Here is a 16,612-nt window from a genome sequence, read left to right on the forward strand (position 1 = left end):
AAGGGAGAAATTAATAAAATCGAAAGTAAAAGAACTATTGAATTAATAAATAAGACTAGATGCTGGTACTTTGAAAAAACAGATAAAATAGACAAAGTACTGGTCAATCTAATAAAAAAAAGGAAAGAAGAAAACCAAATTGACAGTATTAAAGATGAAAAGGGAGACCTCACCTCTAATGAAGGGGAAATTAAGGCAATCCTTAAGAACTATTTTGCCCAATTATATGGCAACAAATATAACAATTTAGGAGATATGGATGAATATTTACAAAAATATAAATTGCCTAGATTCACAGCAGAAGAAATAGAATACCTAAATAATCCCATATCAGAAATAGAAATTGAATAAGCCATCAAAGAATTCCCTAAGACTCTAGCAAGTAATTAAGAAGATCATCCACCATGATCAGGTGGGTTCTACATCTTTATAACGAAAAACTCTGACAGGGGTCTAATTACTCAAATATACAAGGAGTTAAAGCAATTTTATAAAAAAATCAAGCCATTCCCCAATTGATAAATGGGCAAGAGACATGAATAGGCAATTTTCAGGTAAAGAAATCAAAAGTATCAATAAGCACATGAGAAAGTGTTCTAAATCTCTAATAATTAGAGAAATGCAAATCAAAACAACTCTGAGGTATCACCTCACACCTAGCAAATTGGCTAAAATGAAAGAAGGGGAGAGTAATGAATGCTGGAGGGGATGTGGCAAAACTGGGACATTAATGCATTGCTGGTGGAGTTGTGAACTGATACAACCATTCTGGCTGGCAATTTGGAACTATGCTCAAAGGTCTATAAAAGAATGCCTGCCCTTTGATCCAGCCATATCATTGTTGGGTTTGTACCCCAAAGAGATCATAGATAAACAGACTTGTACGAAAATATTTATAGCTATGCTTTTTGTGGTGCCAAAGAAATGGAAAAGGAGAGTATGTCCTTCAATTGGGGAATGGCTGAACAAATTGTGGTATATGCTGGTGATGGAATACTATTGTGCTCAAAGGAATAATAAACTGGAAGAATTCCATGTGAACTGGAAAGACTTCCAGGAACTGATACAGAGCGAAAGGAGAAGAGCCAGAAGAACATTGTATATAGAGACTGATATACTGTGGTAAAATTGAATGTAATGGACTTCTGTACCAGTAGATAGCAATGCCACAGGACAGCTCTGAGGGATTTATGGTAAAGAACGCTACCCACATTCAGAGGAAGGACTGCAGGAGAGGAAACATATAAGAAAAACAACTCCTTGAACTCATGGGTTGAGGCGGACATGATTGAGGGTGTGGACTCGAAACTACCACACCAATGCAACTAACAACAATATGGAAATAGGTCTTGATCAAGGACACATGACAAAACCAGTGGAAATGTGCATCAGCCATGGGTGGGGGGAGAGCGGGGGGGTGAAGGGGAAAGTAGGAGCATGAATCATGTAACCATGTTAAAAATGAATATTAATAAATGTTTAAAAAATTAAAAAAAAAGAATTAAGGAAGTATCCCGTAGCTGAGTTAGGTAGGCAAGACATTTGTAAAGTGCTTAGCATAATGTCTAATGCTTAATAAATGCTTACTTCCTTACCTCTTCCTTCCTTCTCATCCCTCTCTTTCCTTCTTTCCTCTGTCCTTTCCTTTTTCCTTTCTTCCTTCCTCCTAGTTTCTTCTTTTGTAAATCAGAGATCTGCTATATGTTTCTCAGAGTTGTTATGAGATTCAGTAATCTTAAAGGACAACATAACCATAATATTTGTTAAAGGTGTTATTTTGAAACCTGAAATTTGTCCCTGTCCTTTAGGAACTTGCCTTTGGGGAAGCCCTGGACTGACCTGACTGATCTGACTGACCTTACTTACATCCAGACTGAACAATAGACCTGGAGGTACTTAATGATCCCAGTTTAGATACAATTGGTAGTCAACAAAGCTTTAGGTATCCTTGTTTTGTTTTAAAAGTTTATTGAAAATCAGTCTATAGTACAAACGAATAGTATAGAAATAGGTATCAAGTGATAACATTTGTACAACCCAGTGGAATTGCTTGTCCATTCTGGGAGGTGGGAGGGAAGAGGAGAGGGAAAGAAAATGAGTCATGGAGACATGGAAAAAAAAAAAGTTTATTGACATTCACCAGGTAGTCCAGCCTCTGGCTGGAAACATCTTTTTGTAGCTAGTGTCAGCCACTTCCTGTTAGTCAAGCCCTGGGCTCTTCATTTCCTTGTATCCATTGTAAAGCTAACCAATCATATTTCCTGGCCCTTCTGTTACTCCTTGGAGAATCATGTTTGGTAAGTGATTCTCTCAGAGATATTGTTCCCAGAGTCCCAGGGCTTTGACTCTGTGTGGAATTTAGAGCTTGACTCTGTGTGATGACTGAATATTAAGAACTTGTCTCTTATCCTGATTAAAAAATTGGTCTTTATGACTATTTTAGTGGTTCTGTGTTTTTCCAAGTTGACATATTATTGATGGAATTCTTTAGCTATTTTCTTCAAATGATATTTGAAGTGTTAAGTAAAAAGAAAGCTATCTTATTTTTTAAAATTAAGATTTCTACTAAGACACAAACAAAATTAATTTCATCCTGTATATATCAAATCCTATTATAACAATTAATACTAGTACAGGGAAAATTTTGTTATGAAATTTGCTATAAAGGTATTTTCAAGTCCTTAATGGAGGCCTTTTAATCTAAAATAGCCTTTGATGCAAAAACATTTTGGTACAAGAGTACTCTGTAATCCACCAAAATGAGATATAATAAGAAAGCATTTGATATTAGTAACCAAATCAAGGTGTCCTCCTAGGAAAATATATTATAATAGCATAATAGTTTTAGAGTTAAAAGGGAATCTGAAAGTCAGTTAGCCTAACCCTGTGATTTTTCTGATGAGGAAACTTGGTCCTGGAAAAGTTAAGTAATTTACCTAAGGTTCCTCGGGTAGTCAGTGGTGGTGCCAAGAATGGAATCCAGTTTTCAGACTCCATATATACTTTCCCAGTGACAACCTGGTTTTGTCAAACCCCACATTGGTCTTTGTCCTGTCTTCAAGAAACCCCTGTACTGACCCTTCTCTCAGATTGAACCATAAACCATCAAGCACTTCTTGATCACGCTAAATATAATCAAGTTTTAAGTGCCTTTTTATGTTTTCTTAGTTTCTCTTTTTGTATCTAGGCTACTCCCAGGTACTCTAGCCTTTGGCTATTGCATCTAATTTTAGACTGTGGCTAATATAGTTCCCAAGGGAGTGGCAGGGCATAAGCCTCTAAAAATCAACATAAGAACATTGCATTCTGTAGGTCAGTGGAAGTCCCAGGATAGAGGTTCTGGGTAGCTTTCCAGATTAATCTTTCTACTTTGATTAAAGACCAATATTATAACTACTTTGGTTGTCTTTTCAGATTGACATCAATGTTCTACAATGCAGATTGATTTCTTCTTTAGTCTTTTCCCTGTTCCCTCATGTTTTGAATCTGGCAATATATGAATAACAATAATTAGCATTTGTACAAATTTCCCCCAAAAATCTTAGTAGTTTCATATTTATTTGAAAACCCTTGTCTTGTGCCTTAGAATCAATACTGTGAATTGGTCCATAGGCAGAAGAACAGTAAGGGCTAGGCAAAGGGGGTTAAGTGACTTGCCCAGGGTCACACACCTAGGAAATGTCTGTGGCTAGATTTAAACCCTGGATCTCTTCCACCTCCAGTCTAACTTTCAAACCACTGATCCACCAACTGCCACATGCAGTTTTAAATTATTAAAGCACAACATGACACTTTGAAGTTTGAATATGTTGCCTCATTTGATCTTCTCAACTGTCTGTGAAGTAGGTGTTTTTATTATCCCCATTATACAGATTGGCAAAATGAGGCTAATAAACGTTACAAGACTTGCCCAAAGTCACATAACTAGTAACCATTTGGGGCTAAATTTGAACAAAAGTCCACATGACTCCAACTATCTTCATTATGCCACCTAAGCATAGGTACTTGAGGGGGGAAAAATTCTTTTAGCTGAGTTTTTCGGGGCTGGATAGAGGGTGAGAAGGGCCAGAGAGAGGAGTATTTTTTGAGAGTTTAGTAAACAGAGGGGAAAAAAATGAAAACAACCGCCAACTCCTCAAAGTCTCCACCTGACTTTTCGCCAGGGAGGGTGTCACATGCTGCAGAACCACCGGCACCAACTCTGTCCTGAAAGTTGCTAAGAGAAGAGCTTGGAGAGCGCATGTGTCCCGCCCTTGCAACGTTACCCCACAAGCCCCGCCTCCATAGACGCCCCGCCTCCACAGACGCCCCGCCCATCGCTTTTGGCTGAACTCTTTGTTGGAGGGACTCGTTAGGTCTGTGGGTTCCTGGTTACGTTTTACCTATAAATGCTTCTCTTCCCCATTTTCAGTGAGGCTCAGTTATATATATATATATTTTTTTTCTCTTCCAGAATGTTTCTTTTCTTGGAGCCCCTGGCTGCTGAAAGGCGTGATGGGTGGGGAAGTGGTGGTGAGGGGTGCCGTGGGAGAGAGGACAGGAACCAATATGGAGGCTGTAAATGTTGGTTAGGGAAGAAGGGGTGTGAAGCTCCTGTGCTGAGGGATGGGAGAAGAGAGGAAAATGGTTTCGTTTAGAGGAATGGCTTCCTCTTGATTGGGAAAGGGAGTTAGGAGAGTGTGAGGGGAAAAGAAGCATGTATTTGTTTTAAGTTGGTACTGGCAAAAAAAAAAAAGGGCAACTAATTAAAAATCCGGTAGTCCTGAATTAAATATATAGTGGAGTGTCTTGTGAACTCTTGACTCAACAAGACTTGTCTGTCAAAAAGTCGATTTATAGCTTGGGTATTGGGTTTGAAAAAGCCACTTTTAAAAAGATCATGTAAGTTGCAAAATAATTTGTTTAGAATTTTTGCTTTTAAAATCAGTGCTTGGCACATAGCAGATTCAAAATAAATATTTATTGAATTGAATTCAGAATTGGAGCAAGTTCTGAATTAGATGAATGAAGTGTTTATTGGCTGCACGAAAAGCCTTAGATACTTTGTTTACTTAAAAAAAACTAATTTGAAACTTTTTTCTTAAAAGTGTTGGTAGCGGGGCAGCTGGGTAGCTCAGTGGATTGAGAGCCAGGCCTAGAGACAGGAGGTCCTAGGTTCAAATGTGGCCTCAGACACTTCCCAACTGTGTGACCCTGGGCAAGTCACTTGAGCCCCATTGCCTACCCTTACCACTCTTCTGCCTTGGCTCCAAGACAGAAGGTAAGGGTTTAAAAAAAAAAGTGTTGGTAGGAAAATATGTTGAAAAAAGATTATTGTTGTTGTTCAGTTGTGTCAGAGACTCTGTGACCCCATTTGGGGTTTTCTTTGCAAAGATACTGGAGTGGTTTGCCATTTCCTAAAATATGTATCTTATTACAGATGAGGAAGTAGGCAAACAGGGTAAAGTGTCTTTGCCCAGGATCATAGAGGTAGAAAGTGTTGAGGCCAAATTTTAACTCGAAAGAATTGGTTTTCCTGACTTAAGGCCTGGTACTCTATCTATTGTGTTAATTCAGTTATTGAATTAAACTGCTATCAAAAATTAGTCAGTCAACTCGCATTAAGACCTGACCAGGCTCTGAGTTAATTAAACACTAAGGATTACAAAGAAAGGGGGAAAAAAGTGCTCAAGGAATCAATAGTTGAATGGGGGAAGACCAAGTGCAAAAATCCAGGTTTGTTACTATATAATTCATTTATATAGTTTTCCTTCCTTAATTTTAAGAAAACTTCACAAGATTAAATTTTGTGATGAATTTTCCCCCAGATATCTCAAGTTTATTTTTCCCCAATCAAGCTAATGATTATACAATTCATTAATAAACAGTAAAGCACTTCCAATGTGCCAAGCATGGTGATAAGTGATGGAGACAGAACTGAGGTGGATTCAACCAGAAAAAACATGGCACCTTCCCCTAAGTATATAGTTTAGAAAGAGTGATGGGGATAGTGAGATACACAATTATCAAAGAAAGACAAATAATTATCAGAGTTAAATGGAATGTAAACTTCTTGAAAGCTGTGCCTATTTATTTGTTTATTTAAAGTCTTTGTTTCACTAGGGCCTAGCAGACTACCTTGCACATAGTAGAATCTTAAACGTATGTTAAATTGAACTATCAAAGGTTTTCCAGCTAATTTTGACTGTGACCATTACATATACACATATGTAACATGTCAGGAAAGAGATTATTATTACTCCTTCAGTGTTACTTTGGTTTTCTTAGGACTATAAAGTTAGAATATGTTTTAAGGAAGTTGATTTTTTTTCTTGATTTTGCTTGAACTTTGGGGGATAAATGGCTAAAAGAAACTTTTTGAGGTGACATGATTGCCTGTGGAAAATGTTGGCAGACTTAGTGCTTGGAGGTGTCTTAATCATTTTATTCGGCAAAATGGAACAATTTTTGTTTATGTAAATATTACTAGGTCTTATGGGAGAGGTGGTTAACTTATTTTATTTGTTATGATTTTAAAAATCTGATTCATAGTGAAAAATAAGGCAATACAAAACATTAAATATATATATTTTTTCTTTCCTCCTCTCCTAAGCCATTATTATAGAAGCGTTAAATTGTAGGAGCACCTTTGAGACCTTACAGTTTTTCCCTGGAGAAATCCGTGGCTTCCTGGCAAAACAAAGGAAACAAGAGACTACAATCCTTCTCTTTCTCTTTCTCTCTCCATAGTACATATTGCAGCCTTTTTTTCTCCTACATTCAGATTATTTTGAATCAGACAGAGGTATGTATACCTTTCCTTTACTAACTCTCAAGTACAGAAGGAAACTGTGGGGGGTGGGGGGGGTGTGAAAGCAAGAAGTCTTAAAAATAAAGAGGGTATTATGGCTAGCATTGACCTCTAAATTTCCATTTTCTTTTACTCTTGATTCATTCTAAAATTTATTCCTCCTAAAAATAATAGTATTGGGTTGATAATAAGTCACAGGATGTTGAGTTTTTAAAATACATACGAGATGCAAGTGTGAGAAAATTTCAGGGCTTTTAAAGAGTCTTCAGTATTAATACAGAGGGGACTGCAGGAACTTGGGGAAATTTTATCGCTATTTATGTATCTGAGATAAATTGATTTCCCAAGCATATTTAGGAGAGCAACTTTTGAGAGTGAAATGATTTACTTTTGTACCTAGGTAAGTATTTAATAGAACTTTCTAATTTTCTTTCCAATGTCATGTGACTTCTTGGTCATAGAAAACTTTCTAGTTACTTGAGGTTTTTTTTTAAAAATTCTTTTAACCTCTTTAGGAGATATTTTTATGAACATTTAAACCTTGGGTGTAGAGGTATATTTAGAAAGTTTGCTAAAGTTATTGATTTTTTACCAGCATTTGATTGGCTTGATTAGAGTTATTGATTAAATGATGTCCTTTTTATGCTGTGTAAATAACATTCTGAAATGTTTTATTTAGTAAAATTGCTTGTATTGGAAGAAATGAGCATCTTTCTAATGACAACATATTTTCAGGGCATTATTGAACAGTTTTGTAGGTGGATTCCTCAGTGACCTTGATCTCTGAGGTAGCCATCTGTTAGACTTTTAACTTAAATTATATAGTGATTATCTATGTCTCTACAAAACTGCTTTGATGGGACGTGACCATTTTCAAAAACAGCAACCACTTTTCAGTTAGCAATTGGAATTAATGATGATATATGATAAAGAGAAGATGACTATAACAAATCTTTGTTATGACTGTTTTAGTGAAAACATTTTGACTATCTTAAGGACCATTAATTTATAAATTCTGGTTTTAAAAATTCACTTTCAGAGCCTCTTATTGGGGCTACTATGTATTGTAATTGATGTAACTTAAGCAATCCAAGCAATGTAATTCATTCAATATTAGACACTAGTAGAAGTTAACTTTTGGGTTAGAATTTATCCTAGCAACTTTTCTTGTTTGGTTAGATTGTTAACTTCTATATTCTTGATCAAAGATCTCCCTTCCTCTACAGTTTAGTAGTACAAATTTTTGAGGAATGTAATCAGTAGACTACTTGAGGAATATTCTCAGTTTCTTTTCCACCCAACTCTAGGTTTTGCATGAATTTGTCACCATATGAATTATTAACAGAGGGGTGTCATTTGGGAAGTGGTGAGGCTCAGAGCTTATACTTGAATTAGGGAGAGAGAAGGTATGCATTTAAAAGGCTAGCAGAAGAAGGAAACTATCGTTCATTCAGAGGTTTGGTTTTGAACCAAGGTAATTGGGAAGAAGATGGTACCACTGATAATTTCTGGAGGCAAAATTGTTTTTGGAGGAATGATAAGTTTTATTTTAAATGTGTTAAATTTGAGATACAAAAATGTAAATGTCTTGCAAGGAATTAGAGGTTTCCATTGAGCTCAAGTGAGATATTGGGGCTACTGATGTACAATTTAAAGTCAATCCCTTAAAGTCGAAGCCAACTTTGGAGTTTCTAGGGCAAATGCATGGATGAATAAGGAGGATACTCATAGTTAGTGGATAGAAAGAAGTGGAGTGAGCAAAGGAGACTGTAGACAATACCTTTCTGATAATCACTAGAAAACATAAAGAAAGGTGGATCAGAGAGAAAGCTAGATTGTAGAGGGTTAAAGGTTGAATATAGGGCAGCTAGGTGGCTCAATGGATTGAGAGCTAGGCCCAAAGATGGGAGGCCCTGGGTTCAAATCCAACCTCAGATACTTACTAGCAGTGTGACCATGGGCAAGTAACTTCATCCCTGTTGCCTAGCCTTTACTTTTCTTCTGCTTTGGAACCAATCACAGCATTGATTCTAAGATGAAAGGTAAGGATTTTGTAAAAAAATACAGTATGTGACATGGAAATAGAAATAGGAAGTGTCAACCACCCTTTTTGAGACTTTTAGTAATAAAAAAAGGAAAAAATAGTATGATAACTCAAGGTGGTAATATATAAATTACCTTTCTAATTATGTTAATTATGTTCATAATTTTTTAATGTGTTACTTTTGTGAATTTTTTTCAGTGATCAGAAATGAGTGAGCCATCAGAACTTGATAATGAAAAAAACAATTCCACCCAAGAACATGCAGACTCAAGTTTTCCTGAGAGAGATTGTCAAATTGGACAGAAGCAACTGGTATGAAATAAAGATTTAGTTAGTGTTATACATGAATTTCTTACCTCATGTAGCCCTAAGTATAGATTTTTCTAAATTTTCTCTTCATATTCTTCAAAATAACATTCTACTTCTGTGTTCAAAATGGCCATACCAATACTTGAATTTCTTCTTTTTTTGTTAATGTGTAATTTAAAAACCAAAAATCCAATAATCTTTCCCTGATATATCTATTCCTTTCCCTTAATATGTCTACCATTAAGCTTTTAAGCACCTACTATGTTAAAGGCATTGTGCTAATGAGATAGCATGCCCAGAAGGCTGGCCACAGCCATACTTTTTCTTCCTACTGCTGCAGGGTGCTAGAGAGTACCTTTCTTACATCTCTCCCCATCCACATGACTGCAGTAGAATCTGCAATCTAGCAGTAATCTAGTTTCTTTCTTCTCTACCTCTGGGAGTTCCTGCCTCAGATCATAGAATCCATCTACTGTTTTGGAGCTTGGCAAATCTCTACTTCCACTTTCTAGGAGGTATTGGAGTAAAAGAAGAGCTTTACCAGCCATAGATACTTTGTGAGAAGGGAGACAGGTTCCTGACATCCCTAATTGAAATTTTGAATGTATTTCCTCACAGAAACATTGTTATGTGTTATAAAGTATGATAGGATTTCAAACCTTGGGTACATTATGGGTATAATGAGCTTTTTGAGACCTGGTTGGAGAACCTAATCCTACTTCGTAACATCATTTCTATGGAGAAATGAAATATGAGTTCTAAAAAGTTGATTTGAAAATAAACTTTTGGAATGTAATCTCTTAGTAATTTTAGAAATTTCCTGAATAACGATACCAAGTAGTACATAATCTAGAAACATCATTCACACATTACAGTGGTTGAAGGTTTAAAAAAAATTTTTTTAACACAGAGCAAAAATAATACCAATTGGTTTTTAAACTGAATTACTATTATAACAGTTAAACCATATTTTTGATGACTTGGGTGATTTTGTAACTAATTTATTACATATAATGAATTTTCCTTGTTAGTTTCCCTTATGTTGAAGATAAAGATCAAACAAATTTTATTGTGTTTAATTTAATATTATATCATAATTTTCTCTTCATATTCTTCAAAATAATATTCTCCTTTTGTGTTCAAACTGGCCCTACAAATACTTGAATTTCTTCTTCTAAACTAAAAATCCATTAATCTTTTCCTGAGCAATGATTTTAGTTTGGTCAAATGACTAGTGAGAATTTTCCTGTTCTCTGACTTGGGCACAGTAAATCACTTACATTAAGCATGTCCAGTAGTTAAATTGTATTCTTTGGGTCAGTGTTGTTCAAATCTATATCCCTTGTGATTTTTTTCTTTTTAAACCCTTCTTTCTGTCTGAATAACAACTCAGGGCAAGGACTAGTGATTTGCCCAGGGTCACATAGCTAGGAAGTGTCTGAGGTCAAATTTGAACCCAGGTCCTCCAGACTCCAGGCCTAGCACTCTATCCATTGGGGCCACCTAGCTGTTCCCTAGAATCTTATTTGATAAGGGTGGCAGTGGTGGTGGTGGTTATGGTGGTGATGGTGGTGGTGGTGATGGTGGTGGTGATGTTACTGGTACTACTGCTGCTGCTGCTGCTGCTGCTGTGGCTGCTAGCCATAGAACAGCTCTAGGATTTGGGTAGGGGGTAGAGTGATATATTTTGTTTTCCATTATGAATACCTACACTTAAAACATATATAATGTTTGGCCAATGCTTAGACACCTGATAATGGTGCTACTATATATTTGGACTGTTTTCATCTGGAGGCTAGTGAGGAATTCGAAAACCTAGCTGTGAATTCTGGGAATTATATTCTCTTCCTGCCTTGTGAGGAAACAAGACTATTGCAGTCTCAGAGGCCTGGACTTGGGACCATACCTGGAGTTTTTCCTTTTGCAGCAGAGGAGAGCATATGGCAGCCAAGGTAGGAAAGTCTGTTCCTGACTCTAACTTATGATGGTATCCCTCCCACTCATGATGGGAAGAGAACCATCTGTCTTTGACTGCAATTCCAAGAATTCGCAGTTATGTTTTGGCCCTTTTCCCTGACCCACAAGGATATTAGTTCAAATACCTGGTTATATTTGGAAACTTATACTGCTCTATTACCTATCACAGGCACTTGATGTTGACATTGATTTTGAGCTGTGGATTTGAATTTCATTTTTTTTACCATGCATGAAGTGCCTACTATGTGCCAGGTCCTGTTTTTGGAACTGAGGACACTGAGACAAAAACAAAACAATTCTTATCCTATAGGACTTTACAGTGAGGGGGAAACAACACAAATATAGAAAATTCAGTGCAGAATATATGCAAAATTGTTTCTGGGGAGCCTCTAGCTATTGAGAGGATCAAGAAAGACTTCTAGAATAGATGGCACTTGAACTGATTTCTAAGGGAAGCCAAGGGTTCCATTCTGAAAGGCAGAGTTGAGGAGGCTCAAAAAACAGATAACTCGTACAAAATTAGAGGTAGATGATGAAAGATCAGGTACAGGCAGCATGGTGTAGTACTGGATTTAATATCAGGACTTGATTTCAAATCCTATCTTATTCACCTCTCTGTACCTCATTTTCCTCGTCTATAAAATAAGGAGATTGGATGTGATGACCTCTCAATTCTCTTTAAGCTCTAAATCTATGATACTTTGATAAGCAGGATGTTTGTCTGGAAGTAGAGTACATAATGAAGAGCAATGCATAATCAGCATAGAGTGAGAGTATGAAGTGCTTTAAATGCTGAAGTAGAGTTTGTATTGAACTATTAGGAATTATTAAAATTTTTAGAGCAGGAAAATGACACCATCATTCCGGTGCTTTAGGAATATTAATTAAAAAAAAAAATCCTTACCTGTTCTAAGACAGAAAAACAGCAAAGGCTAGGCAATCACTGTTAAGTGATTTGTCCAGAGTCATAGACTAGACAGTATCCAAGCCCAGATTTGAACCTAGGTCTTCCTGACTCCAAGCCTGACTACCCCAGGAATATTAATTTTCTGTGTGGAAAATGGATTAGAGTAGGGGAAAGATTGGAGGTAGAAAGACCAATTAGAAGGCTAGTGGAGTGAGGACTTGAACTAGTCTGTGTAAGGGAGAGAAAGGGATAAAAGCAAGAGGTACTATGTTGCATAGCAATTCTTGGCTAAAGTTGACAAGTACATAAGGATTTTTTCTTCTCTCGGGCCATTTAGTTATATTAAGGCCTTTTAAAAATAAAAAAAATATATGTAAAATTCATAGGTCTTAGAGTTAATGTAGTTCTAACAATGGCAAGACTTAACTCTATATAAGTAATACAACTTGAGCAAAAATGAAACAACATGAAACTACAAAAGCTATAATTAATAACAAGTCTCATTTGTTTTATAGCAACAAATAGAGCGACAACTGAAATCCTTAGCCTTTCAAAACCCAGGACCTCAGGTTGCAGACTTCAATCCTGAAACCAGAGAGCAGAAGAAGAAGGCCCACATGTCAAAGATGAATGAGTATTTTTCTGTGAACAAGTAAGATAATAATTCACTGTATAAGAGTGTGAGATTATGGGATAAGTTTCCTTTGCATAAGATTTGTAATTATGGTGATTTTTTTTGTGATTTATAAAAAAAAGCATTTGAAAATTACAGTAGTACCCCATTTATCCGGAGGTTAGGCTTATGGAATCCTTAGCCATCTGGAAAACAGCCAAGAAATAGGAAGTAAGGAGGGGGGAAAGGGTCTTTGAACCTTTGTAATACAGTTATACCTCTTTTAAAGGAACTGTGTTACAAACTTTGTGTTCAGAAACTTCACTATAAGATGTGATAGAGAGAAGAGCATCTGAGGGAAGAATAGCTTCCTGGTATATGTTCTTTAGGTAAAGGAAGAAGACTTTAGAGTTTGAAAGAAGCTGGTGATGAAGAAAGAAAAAGTATCTTTGCCCTTAGCCACTGCCAGGATAGCCTTCCTCTGGAGCAGTATAGAATTGCTTCTTGTCCTTTTCACTAAGATCAAATAGAGCAGGGTATCTAGAGATAGATATAGAGGTCCAGCTCTATATCAACAAGGATTTTGAATGATGTTTAATGGCGTTGGACGATAAGAATGAAGCAGAAAATTGAGAACAGCCAGACTAATGGTTATCCCAAAGCTGCTCCATCAGACATGGAGCTTGGGGTTTATTTTATACAGTATTCAGGAACTGTTTATTACAAAGCACAATGGAATTCACAGCTGCGCAGACACACCAAGGTAACAGAATTACATCATGATCAGTATATGTCTTACAAGAATTTTCTCATGAAGATTATGCCTGAATGAGACAAGCCATCTGCCGCCTGACCTGAACCTTTCAGGTCAAACAAGTCAATATACAGCTTATATAATGTCAGCTATATTGACTTTGATGGGGTCCAGATAAAAATACCTATTAGAGACCATGTTTCTCTGAGTGGCTCCCAACAGATTTAAATATGCTTAAATTTGTCTTTAAATCTTCTGATTTTGTTATTTACCACCTGTTTGGCATTACCCATATTATTTAATTTCTCCGAGCATAGTATTCTCATCTATAAAATGAAGGTGTTGGACATCTTTAAGATCCTTTTTTTTTTTTGCTTTTAAGAAAAGAGTCTATAGGAAGTAGAGATGTTTGCACTCTGAATTTTTTCTTCTGCTTCCTCTCTCTTTAGTCATTGAGTAGTATTATTTTGGGGGATCTGACTCCTTCTCCCTATTTTTTCCAGATCCCCCTAAAATAATCTCTTATGTGTATTATTGACTAGGGAAGAAAGCATTTTGTTTTAGAGTTAAAGAAATATGCTAGTTAAGTTGACAATACTGGTTGTTGTTATAATAAACAGGTGTCAGTAAGCTGAATAATGTTATCTGCTCTTTCTCTGTATTAAAGGGAAAGAGATGAAGAAAGGAGGAAGGTGTTAGGTCCTATACATTGAAAGAGAATAGAGACCCTGCCACTTGGAGAAGACTTGAGGCAAAAGAAGAACTTGACATTTTTGCCAGGATCTATTTCTATTTATGAGCAATAGGGAATGAGCAAATACAAATTTTTACAAAGATATTTTTGCTATGCTAACATAAGGCACATCATCTTTATGATATTAAATTTTTTGGAATGAAGCTTTTCTCTGTTAAAAGAAGTGTCATTAACTATTACAAATCCAGTGCACTAAAGGTCCCATACTTTACTCTGTAGGAAAATGCTGTATTGATATGCAATTCTAACAATCTTGGTTTTCTGATTTCTTAGATCTGTGAAAGGGAATCCTTTATTCCCTTTGTCTATTTTGAGTTAATCAAGAACTTAAAGTACCCCTACTTAACACTAAGTAAGAGAGTTCATAAGTCACTTACTAGAAAAAGTTCACACCTCCAAAGGCCATAAGCACTGCCCCACCCAGGCAGTGCTAGGCAAATTGAAAGGCTGTGATTGGTTCCTGTGAAGAAAAAGAAGATTGATTCATTCCTGGTCTTTTGGGAGAGAACTTTCTTGTGGATTGATTCCTGGGCTTTTTGAGAGAGACCTTTCTCATGGGTTCGTTCTGGGTTGGAGATTGCTGCCCTGGAGAGGCTTGCTGGGTGAGTGACTGATGCAGAAGGAAGAGGCTTGTGTTGGTGGAACCCTTGCTGAAGACACCATTGAGACTCTTGGCTTAAGAGACTACATCCACGTGCACTTGAGGGAGCCCTTGCTGGGTGGTGAGCTGAATTTCTTCAGATCAGACTTTAGGGTGTTAGGCTAGGAAATATTTTTCTACTTCCCTCCTACATTTCTTTACTTTTACTATATTTATATTAAACTAAATTGTTAAAAGCTACGATAGCTATTTTGACTTAAGGGTTAATTATTTTATAAACGGTGACCACAGTCTTATTTTTAAACTCATATTTAATCAAACCAGTTTCTCCCCTTACATTTATTGGCAACCAATTTTAACTTTTACAGATCACAATTTAAAAGGTATGGGCTACAAGAGTTGGATGATCTTGACAGCAGGTGTGGTCACAGAAAAATGATAATATGATATCTTTGTGTGCTACTTCATATTCCTGAATCATCAAGAAAGGGCTTAATTAAATTTAATAACTGTGACTTTAGAAAGTAGATATAATGTATAATATATAATCATATATAGTATAATGCATTTTAGAAAGATTTCCATTCAGATAGTTTTTTTAAATTGGAATTTGAAAGGTGTAAATTTAAGCTATCTTTTCTGAATAATTCCCTTAAGTGGAATATCTGATTCTTCAACAGTGCCGGATAAATGAGGTGTTACTGTATGTATTGATAGTTTGAGTTGATTTGAATTTTCTTTGGTATCAGTGTCAAGTTGTATCCAGAATTATTGTTTTGTTTAGCTATAATGCTGTTACTATAGTGTGAAGGGAATTTTAAAAAAATAAGTTTACCCAAAGATAACTCACTTTAAATGCTGAAAACAAAGTGAACTATATTCATGATTTTTTTCTTACAGAGTGATGAAGAAATATGACAGAAATGGCCGATTGATATGTAATGATGTAGACTTATGTGACTGCCTGGAGAAGAACTGCCTAGGATGCTTCTATCCATGTCCCAAGTGTAATTCAAACAAATGTGGACCAGAATGCCGCTGTAATAGAAAATGGGTCTATGATGATATTGTAACTGAGGCTGGTGATATTATCAGCACATTGCCTTTTTTTGTTCCTGACTGAAGTCTTTATGAGAAGATTTGTGCTCTTTTACATGGCAACTAAGCACAGAATGGGCAGTAATTGTCTAAACTTTTTTCATCTTAATTTTTCATATGTCTGATAATATAAAAGTAATCTAATTGTGGTGAGCAAGCAAAAAACCCCATATCTCCTTAGATATGCTAATTCAGATTTTCCTCAGGTAGGGTTTAGATGTCCCAAATGCCAAAAAGAAAACCTTATGTAAAATGGAATGGAATAATTTCATTTCTTTCTCATTTTCTTTATAGTTTCATTTGCAAAAAGATCCAGTTCAGAAATTGTCTTAAGATTTTTAAAATTTGCATTTTATTTAGATTATTTTCCTAAGCAAAATTTCTCTTTTAGACTGAGAAGTAGTTACTCTTAGTTTCTAAGGCCAAGATCCCAGTTGTTTTCACTTAGGCAACTAAGCCTTGAAAGTGAAAACAAAGAACAAAGAACAAAGAAACCTGTCGTTTTATGTGTTTCAAACTATATAGTATGTTAATAAGTAGTTTCTTATAAAACATAGTATTTAAGTATTCGACTGAAATACTGCTAACCCTCATGTTGTTGCAGGTATTGAGGAAATTATTCTGTTTCTGAATTTCCTTTGTATTTTAGTCTCACCTTTTATATGTTCTGAGTTATAAAAGAAAGCCATTTAAGTTTTGAGAAATAGGAGTAGAATGATTGCATAGAAATTATTAAGGTTGAAGTATTTAGACTAAATAAAGCAT

At 35.9% G+C, this 16,612-nt stretch overlaps 1 protein-coding gene across 1 annotated transcript; it reads left to right on the plus strand.

Moving 5' to 3' along the window:
* Positions 1-9,041: 9,041 nt before the first annotated feature.
* ARL14EPL (ADP ribosylation factor like GTPase 14 effector protein like) lies at positions 9,042-15,872 on the plus strand. Its single transcript, XM_044657583.1, has 3 exons — positions 9,042-9,146; positions 12,543-12,679; positions 15,650-15,872. Exons 1-3 carry the CDS (start codon positions 9,042-9,044, stop codon positions 15,870-15,872), a joined length of 465 nt encoding a protein of 154 aa, XP_044513518.1.
* The last annotated feature ends 740 nt before the right edge of the window (positions 15,873-16,612 follow it).

The sequence above is a fragment of the Gracilinanus agilis genome, chromosome 1 (assembly GCF_016433145.1).
Source record: "Gracilinanus agilis isolate LMUSP501 chromosome 1, AgileGrace, whole genome shotgun sequence".
Classification (NCBI taxonomy): domain Eukaryota; kingdom Metazoa; phylum Chordata; class Mammalia; order Didelphimorphia; family Didelphidae; genus Gracilinanus; species Gracilinanus agilis.